The sequence below is a fragment of the Arachis ipaensis genome, chromosome B6 (genome assembly GCF_059453495.1).
Source record: "Arachis ipaensis isolate K30076 ecotype BB chromosome B6, ASM5945349v1, whole genome shotgun sequence".
NCBI classification, from domain to species: domain Eukaryota; kingdom Viridiplantae; phylum Streptophyta; class Magnoliopsida; order Fabales; family Fabaceae; genus Arachis; species Arachis ipaensis.
Window position 1 is genome coordinate 4,450,740 of NC_142441.1, and position 9,464 is coordinate 4,460,203.

The 9,464-nt window shown below is 33.8% G+C and overlaps 2 protein-coding genes across 2 annotated transcripts; one reads left to right on the forward strand and one right to left on the reverse strand.

Annotated features, from left to right (window-relative positions):
• Positions 1-310: 310 nt before the first annotated feature.
• LOC107645452 (serine/threonine-protein kinase Nek6) lies at positions 311-5,716 on the forward strand. The gene is made up of 13 exons (XM_016349481.3): positions 311-1,051; positions 1,451-1,517; positions 2,159-2,224; positions 2,346-2,392; positions 2,973-3,018; positions 3,106-3,186; positions 3,265-3,307; positions 3,397-3,446; positions 3,629-3,710; positions 3,797-3,846; positions 3,939-4,012; positions 4,193-4,244; positions 4,329-5,716. The coding sequence occupies exons 1-13, from the start codon at positions 927-929 to the stop codon at positions 5,529-5,531; spliced, it is 1,986 nt and encodes a 661-aa protein (XP_016204967.1). The 5' UTR covers positions 311-926; the 3' UTR covers positions 5,532-5,716.
• Positions 5,717-5,894: 178 nt separating this feature from the next.
• On the reverse strand, positions 5,895-7,581 carry AGP23 (arabinogalactan protein 23). The gene is given in 3 exon segments (XM_088490322.1): positions 5,895-6,005; positions 6,008-6,095; positions 7,571-7,581. Coding segments are annotated over 3 exon segments (210 nt in total).
• Positions 7,582-9,464: the final 1,883 nt, after the last annotated feature.

Here is a 9,464-nt window from a genome sequence, read left to right on the forward strand (position 1 = left end):
AATGATGCCCCTATGGTCCATGGACCAATTCCCCGGTAGTTGGCCAACGCATACCACACGAGCATCATAAAAACATACACAAAAACAGTGTCAACTATTGGCCAAAGACCAAATACTAGAAATTTTTTGTGGTTTATTAAGGTACACACGTACTGTGACATCACAACAGAGCGTGGTAGGAACATTCCTTGTTGTGAATGATCTCCTCATGAATCTGCAAACGCAAGCAAAGACTTTTCCTTTTTCTTCCCCTTAGTTTTCTTTTTTGATTTCCCATTACAAATATGTAACCTTTATATTGATTCATGCTCCAATGGGTGGTGGGGGTGGCAGCTATGATTACACACTCACCACTACTATTTTCTATATAACACACTGTTATTATTTTATATTATATATAAAACAAAATGTGACATATGTTGTCTTTGTTAACATACTTTACTTGACTTTCTTGCCCTTAAACATTCTAGTTCTACCCTTCCCTCTTTCTCTCTCTTCTTTTCTCTACTTTCTTTTGGGCAAGTCATCAACCTCTCAATTTTCTTGGTGGTGGTGCTTATTCTCTCTCTTTCTCTTTCCTACTAAGTCTTCTTCAGGGGGTAGTTTAGTGTCATAATTGTGGAATGTAAGCTTTACTCATTGTTTCATGTGAAACCTCTTCATGGTTGCTGAAACCCCATTCATTACTCTCCAAAAAACTTTCATTCATTCTCCTTCATGGGATATTTACCCCTTCTCTGTTTCACAATTTAATGCTCCTTCATGGTAACGGTTGTGGTTCCTCAATTATAGCATTTGGAAAGGGGAATAGTACTCTTGCAGGAAGACTCTGTTTTTTTTTATTGGGTTCTTCTCCCTTTAGCAAAATCAGGATCTAGGTGCTGTTTTTTGGGTTGGTTTTTTCTTCTAGCTTCTGGAGTCTTCCAATGGAGACAGATAACAACAGTGAGTCAAAGTCAAAGAAGATGGAAGACTATGAGGTGATAGAGCAAATTGGAAGAGGAGCATTTGGTTCTGCTTTTCTGGTTCTTCACAAGTCTGAGAAGAAGAGGTGAGAACACACAAAAGCCACTGTTTATCTTTTTGTTTTTCTTCAAACAATGCAGTATGAACACTTAGAGAAGGATGAAGATCGTTTTCTCAGTGAAAAATTGGACAACCCCATGAACAAAAATTCAATCTTTTCTTCGAGTTCGGTTGGTTTTTCCTGTAGCTATGATGTGAACTGCCAAACCATGCAGCATGAAGGGGAGGAGATTGATTTTTATTTATATAATGGACAACCCAACAAATAAAGTTTCATTTTTTTAACTCCTTGTTTCTGTCTTCAGATTTTGGTGTTTTTAATTGTTAGAATTATGTGAGAAACTGTACCAATTCAGTAGCAGTTAGGTTGTGAAGTCCAATTTGTTATCCATTTTTTTTTCATGGTTTCTTCAATGGCTGGTAGATATGTGCTGAAAAAGATTCGCTTGGCAAAGCAAACTGAGAAGTTCAAACTTACAGCACACCAAGAGGTTGGTCTAACAAATCTTTTCCACCTGATGCATACATGTAATTGTTTTTGTTATAATTTTATTTTAATATGGATTCTAAACTTAATTTGCCTAATTAATTGCACATACAATTCTTTTTCTCCAAATATACCTTTGTTTTGAATAGTATCATTCAATCTATTTATACTTCACAGCCACAATTTTTAAGTGTTTGCTAGATGATATGTACACAAGTCATGCCAATTTAAATAATCTTTTCGGTTTCTTAGTATCACTATATTTCTCTTCCTTAATGATCTATGAACATGCCATAGCTTGTTATGCTTATGTCTTGCTAATGCTACACATGAACCAGTCATCTGAGTATATAGTTATGTAGGTGCTCTGCTGCTCATCATTTTTCAAAGAGTTAACCAAACTTCAAGAGAAGAGAATACTTTTTTCGTGAGTATTATCATTATGCTCACGAAACGTTGAACACCATATGATATCTCATTTTCGTTTAGAGCCAATTGCCATCTTAAGATAGTATTTCCATAAGCATAGGACTTTATTCTTAATAAGTATGAACAGATTCTATCCTAAGAGATTGTATTAAGCTAATTGTGTGATACTTTTTGTCTACTTGCATAAAAATGACACAGTCCATTGTTATGTTACAGATGAATCTGATTGCAAAACTAAATAACCCATATATTGTGGAATACAAAGATGCTTGGGTGGAGAAGGTAGGAACACTTATACAGATGAAATATTAAGTTTGAAGATTTATTGATATCGTGCACGGCTTGTTTCTGTTGTTTGTCGCCAAACGGACTTGTTTCTAATATTTTTATTTATGATTTGTAGGAGGACCATATATGCATTGTTACTGGCTACTGTGAAGGAGGTGACATGTAAGTAATGATGTGATATCTACATTTAAAAATTTAAATTGTTAACATAAAAGCTTTTGTTATTAAGTAGGGATCCAAGAATGGTTTCATAATAACTGTTAGAACATCCTTTCAGGTGCAAGCATACTAGACTTCTAATGTGAACATTAGACTAATTACTATGTTTGAGTGAAATTGTACTGAATTTTAGACTGAACTTTTCTCATGGGATAAAAATGTCTTAGTGAATCTAGTTATTCCGGAATGGAGGTGAGTAGTATTGACTATTGAGTGTTAGACTTAGTCATTCTAATTCCATGATTATGATTAAATATTAACATAATTCTTGACCTAAAAGGTTGAGATGTTAGGAAGGATTTAAAACCTAATCTAGGAAATGAACCCTGTTGATTGATGCTGAACTTTCAACAAGAACTAGCTTAAGAACAAATCTATCTATATATTAAGTTCACAACATTGACAATCTTAATCACACTATAATATTGAAAGAATTTTTTGGTCTAATATATTTTGAAAGAGAGGTGAAACATCAATAGTGACTAAGTCCTAATAATGGACCACTGCATTCTTTGTGGAGCAGGGCTGAGTACATAAAGAAATCGCGCGGATCATTTTTCCCTGAGGAGGTATTTAATTAAGTTAATATACTATTCCTTAATGTTACCTTATCTGGATATTCCTTACCCACTCTGGTCTTGAATGCTCTCCTACAGAAGGTTTGCAAATGGCTCACTCAATTGTTGATAGCTGTGGACTACTTGCACTCTAATCGTGTGATCCATAGAGATCTTAAGGTATCACTTCTTCCCTTATCCTGATTAAAGAAATTTGTTATCTGATGTTTAAATTAATGCAACTCCTCCTGGTTTCAGTGTTCCAACATATTCCTCACAAAAGACAATAACATTCGGCTTGGTATGAAGCTTGATCCCTTAAAAGCTCATAACCTTTGGCTTTTACTATGCTATCCAAAGAAATGTATTTATATTGCATGGATCATACAGGTGACTTTGGTCTTGCGAAACGGCTTAATCCAGAAGATCTTGCTTCCTCGGTATTGTTTATATGTTTAATGTTTTCACATTTCTCTGATGCCTTCCTCTAGAAACTTGCTTGTTCTTTATGCTTTTTAGTCTAATATTGCTTTAAATTTGTTAACCAATGTTAAAGATGCTTTACTAAATCTGCTTAAGTGGTATCTGTTTATCAATTGAGCCCTTCTTATATCTTTCGTAGATTGTTGGAACTCCAAATTATATGTGCCCTGAGCTTCTAGCTGATATACCTTATGGTTATAAATCTGACATGTGGTCGCTCGGTAAGGATCATGGACGACTTATTCTTATTGACAAAGTCGTATGATATCTGACCTTCTCTAAGAATGATACATCTTTTTATATAAAGGTTGCTGCATGTTTGAGATTGCTGGACACCAACCGGCATTTCGTGCTCCGGTAAGCACTTGAAATGTCTACTCGAATTTAGTTTTATTAGTCGAAATGTAGTCTCCAATAATATGACACTTGAGATTAAATGAATGAAACAGGACATGGCTGGACTTATTAATAAAATTAACAGATCCTCCATTTCTCCATTGCCAATTATTTATTCTTCCACACTGTAAGTAACTACTTCAAACCAGTATCAGTCACACTGTTGTAACTTGTAATGATAATTAATATCATGCACTTTTGGTCAATTATTTAAATATTTTTCATTAAAGAGAATATGAAATCATTCAAGCCAAGCAAGCCTTTTCATTATAATGATAACATTTGAAAGCCGACTTGCATGCAACAGGAAACAACTTATTAAGAGCATGCTGAGGAAAAACCCAGAACATAGACCAACAGTGAGTTTCATCTTTAAAGCTAGTCTTGTGTTATAATTTGGATGGAACCAGTGATTTATTCTGATTTTGCTTCTTTGTTACCAGGCTGCTGAATTGTTACGCCATCCTCTTTTACAGCCTTATGTTCTCCGCTGTCAAAACGCATCATCCAATTTTCTTCCAGTATACCCCATAGTTAACTCAAAGGATAAAACAAAAAGATCTAAAAAATCTAGTGGTGGCAAGGACCAGAGGGACAAAGACACAACATCACCAAATTATTTGGAAAGGATTCATCCGATTGAGGGAAATGGACACTTACAGCCGAGGAATCTTCCAAGTGAGGGAGAGCTAACAGCTTCAACAAGTGCAGAAGACAACCTCGAGAACCGGATGGTTGATCTTACAAGCTATATAGTGGAATCTTCTACTAGTATTAGTGGCTCAAAAGATGGATCAACAACATCAGAATCAACTATTTGTAGTGTGTGTAGGGACCCTGACTTTAAAACTAGGCCTGCAAAGGAAACTGCAAATATTGAAATCACTTCAAAGAGTACACAAGATTCTGTGCATCAAGATCATGAATTTGCTGCTGAACTTCTTCAAAACTTAGAAGGGATTGACATAAATGCTGTTACAACACTAGTTGAAGATGCTTTTTCTGATGACGGTGCTAACAATGCTGAAGCAGATAGAGAAGATGCCAAACTTGAAGACTCAAGGAAATCAGCTTCTTCCAGTGCTGAAGCACAGAGAGAAGATGCCAAACTTGTGGACTCCATGAAATCAACAACTTCCAGTGCAGGCACCAGCAGCATTGGTAAAGATAAGTCCATTGATGAGGAAAGGTTGTTGCTGATTCTGCATCCTGTTAAGGTTGAATGTGACACCAAATCCGGAACCAGCTTGAAGGAAATCGAAAATCCTGATGCATCGAAGGAAGGCTCACAATTGAACTACTTGTCATCTGAAAGTAATGATACTCCTCCAATCAAGGATGAATGCTCCATGCATAAAGATGAAAATGCCAATGCAGTTGATCAGACACTGAATGGCATTTCGTTAAGCACTTCGACAATCAGCGACGAAACAACGAAGTCTGAGTTGGATAGTCCCTCCCAGCAAAGGGCTGAGGCTCTTGAATCTCTGCTTGAGTTATGTGCTCAGCTACTCAAGCAAGATAAGCTCGAAGAGCTTGCGGCTGTGCTAAGACCGTTCGGAAAAGAAGCTGTCTCATCCAGAGAAACAGCAATATGGCTGACAAAGAGCCTTATATCAGCACAGAAGTTCAATCCTGAAAGCTAGTTCCATGAGTGGCTCTTACCACTAATTTATACATTATTGTAAGAAAATATGTATTTTTTTTCTCCAGATTTCAAGAGTTTGATCCTTTGAGACTGCTGCTTGATTGAAGATTGTAGCCCGGAAGATGGCATCTCACATATTGTTTTCTTGGTTAATATAGTAAATGAAATATTTATTTTTGTTTACTGGGATCTGCACTTTGAAATTGTGACTGGTAGAAAATGTTCTGCAAACTCAGCAAAGAAAGAAAATTTTGTGCAGATTGTCCTCCAATGTTTCATTCAACAAATGTATATACATCAATGTTTCTGTACAAGTTTCTAAGCTATTCTTCCAAGTACATAGTACTCTTCAGACACATACTCACTGGAACAAGATAAAAGGAGACAACAGAGAGGCACCAACCACGGAGCCAACAAGGGGCAAGGTGTCCTTGGCCTCGCTGCTCGGTCCGGGAGCCTGAGCAGGAATCTCTGTCAAGGTATAGAAGCCAATGCCGAACTCATGGACGTGGCGGCGACCAAGATGGTGCATGTGAGATTTTTCGCGGATTTGTGGCGATAACTTGTTGATCAAGTAACTGGTTTAGTGTTTCTTACTGTTGATAAGTGTATTTTGACTATTTCACCCTTACTTTCCATTCCTACTATTTTTGCTTATTACATATGGATGGACGTTTAGTAACATAAATTTAGCTTAAAAAGTTAGTACTCAAATTCTAATAAAACAACGAACAATTAACCACCTTTCTTTTCCTTTGAAAAAAAAAGTGCCTCTACTGGTGGAAAAATAAAAGCTTTAGGTGGTGGGTATTAGTTATATATTGAAAGGTTGAAGAGTTAGATTATTTGAGAACAAAGTTGAGATATCAGATATTATATTCACTAAAACTCACATTAAAGTTGTTTTATAATATTTATATTCATGTTAAATCGGATTATTGGGAAAAAAAAAAAACACCAACTTTCTTTTTGTATAAACAAATTGCAGATTGCATCTGCTTTAATTGGGATACACATAATATAACTTCAACATCCTCGTAATATTATGAATCAAGAAAGAAAACAAAATACACTTCAACATAAAAAATAATGTCTATTTGATTACTCTTTTTGGTTAATGCAATTTTCAATACAAATTCCCTTCAATAAAAGCACTTAAAAATTTATTGGTCACCACACTTTTTTTTTTAACCTCCCTTTATCATTGATTCTGATTTTTGACATACATAGTAATAGTTGTTTACATATAGTAAAACTGAGATTGGAAATTGGGATTCAGCATTGTGTTTAGTAATCAGAGACTGAAATTTTAATAATATTTCTTCTAAAAAATATCCTCATTTAACTTTTTAAATTTGAAATCTACTATTCAACTCAAATTCTATATAATTATCTTAAACTAAACATAATACTGAGACATGACTCAGTCCAGTATATTTTATACCAAACACAATAGAGAAACTTAATTTAGTCTTTATTTCTCAGTCTGTGTCTCTCAGACTCAATCTTCCTTCTAAATGCAGCTTAATAGAATAGTAGTAAAGAAAATACAAAATAATCCTTGGCTGTGCATGAATGACATTTGACCATCATTCTATTATCCCATCATCTTCAATTCCCAAACAAAGCTTTGAATTTCATATTCATCTCTTTAGCAAGCAACAAAGACATCACATTTGCATCATAATAGACTTAGCCTTTTCTCAAAGACTAAGCACCGTTGCTATGTCAATGGTGCTTGAAATTGATTTCTCACCATCCTCAATCTTACATGTTTTTAAAATATATTTAACATATGCTAAAAAAAAGGATAAAACTTTATAATTATAAAAGATTTTTAAGTATACATATAGATTAATTAAAGTTTCAGAATCATACAAATAGTCTCCTTTGGTCAACTTAATGTGATTTATATCTTAATAATAGATAAAGTAATTCTTTTTAAGAAAATAATAGCATGCTAATAAGATTTGATTGGTCTGTAGTAGGGTCTTAACATTATGAATTTGATTAATGCTAATAAAATGTACCACTTACCAGCTTGACATGAATGACCTTCTAACACACCCCTCCTCCAAAAATTTCTATATAAACTTCCAACTCTTGACTTTATCATTGGACAATTCAATTCCAACATCACCAATACAATCTTCATTTTTTCAGATTCTTTCTTCATAACTTTGTTTTAGTAACAAATATTTTTTTGTGTGTATGGGAAAAATAATGGCAACAAAATTTGGTTTCTTTGGAGCTCAATTTCTCATGGCAGTGATGATTGTGACCATGTTTTGTGTGACCAAATCTGTGGCACAAGATTCAGAGATTGCACCTACATCTCAATTGCAGGCTGGATCTGGGCTTTCTTTGCCTCTCTCTGGGCTTGCATTGGGCTTTTCTTTGTTGGCTTCTCTTTTTGCATTAATATGATGCCATGAAACTAGCAAAAAAAAAAAAATCATAGAAGAAATACTTGCATGTCTTTTGAACATATTTAATGCGTATTATGTATTAAGAACATTTATTATTACTTCTTGTTATTTTTTTATAGAATTTTTAAGTCTTTATAAATAAAAATGATGGGTGGCCACAAATGTTCTTCATATACGCATTAAGTATGATCTAAAAGAATGTAACTATTTGAATCATTGTTGAAGTTTGGCACATGATTGCTTGGGATAATAACATATTTTTTCTTTTTATTTTTGTTTTTACTTTAGAATAACGGTTGAGTTATTTTCGTGTGATTTCAATAGATTGAATTCGTAAAATCAGCCACTGATACATTTATCAGATTTGGTTGTTTATATTATATCCTATATGTTCTTCTATGTTTTTTTTTTTCTCTGTATTATAAATGATTAGCTATATGATAAGAGGCACAGGTATATAATTTGCACTAGAATGATTCTGTTTAGGGCTGCACACGGATCGGATCGGATATAACCTAAAATTCTATCCGATCCGCACTGTATTCATCGAAACGGATCGGATACGATATCCGCATTTTTTCAGGCCAAATCCGATCCGATTTGATATCGGGTATGTCTACATAATTTAAAAAAAAAGAATTATTTTAAGATTTTATTTGGCTATTTTTACAAAAAATATCCATAAAATTCATTATTCACCTGTTTGAGCATATTTACTCCTAAAATATTACCAATAAAAGTTCTCTTGAATAACAAAAAAAAAATAATAATATAAGATTTAAGTTTAATTATTTTAAGTTGAAGTCCAACATAAAAAATTAAAAACAATATATCATAAAATTTATAAAACAACACGCTAAAATTCATATCACATTAGAGTTTACTTTCTTAAACTATGCTATTTATATGAGATGTGCGGATATGTGGATTTGCAGATCGGATCCGCAGATATCACTGCTAAATCCGCAATCCGATCCTACCATAGTGCGGATCGGATAATATTCGCAAAATTCGGATCGGATGCGGATAATATCCGCATATATATGCGGATATTATCCGATCCATTTGCAGCCCTAACTCTGTTTCTTTTTAATGATTTATTAAATCCTTCGGTGTTATGACTATATTGTAGTCCAATTCAGCAAAGGGGATTGTTCATGGTTTCTTTCAAATAATAGTTTATCAAATAAACAACAGTAAAATAACATATGATTAGAAATATCATAGAATAGGATTAAACATAATGTATATATAATTTCAGTCAAAATAACTAATATATGCAGGTTGAGTTAACAAGAACAATCATTCATAAAAATCATGTTAAATCATCTAATTATATAATATTTAGTATATGATTTGGACTGTCAAAAATGGGCTCTGCTGTGGCCCTACTTTTCAAAATGGATTGAGCCCTTATAATATAATATTGGGCCTACTAAAGGTTGTGATGATGCTAATGAAAGGATATTTAATTCCCTACTAAAATTCAAGATCCATTACTG

What these genes read in the sequence shown, in the direction of transcription:
- LOC107645452 (XM_016349481.3), top strand. Translation starts at nt 927, where the DNA reads ATGGAGACAGATAACAACAGTGAGTCAAAGTCAAAGAAGATGGAAGAC. An exon ending in ATCTGACATGTGGTCGCTCG is followed by an intron (nt 3,711 to 3,796) that starts GTAAGGATCATG and finishes TTTTATATAAAG; the next exon opens with GTTGCTGCATGTTTGAGATT. An exon ending in ACCCAGAACATAGACCAACA is followed by an intron (nt 4,245 to 4,328) that starts GTGAGTTTCATC and finishes CTTTGTTACCAG; the next exon opens with GCTGCTGAATTGTTACGCCA.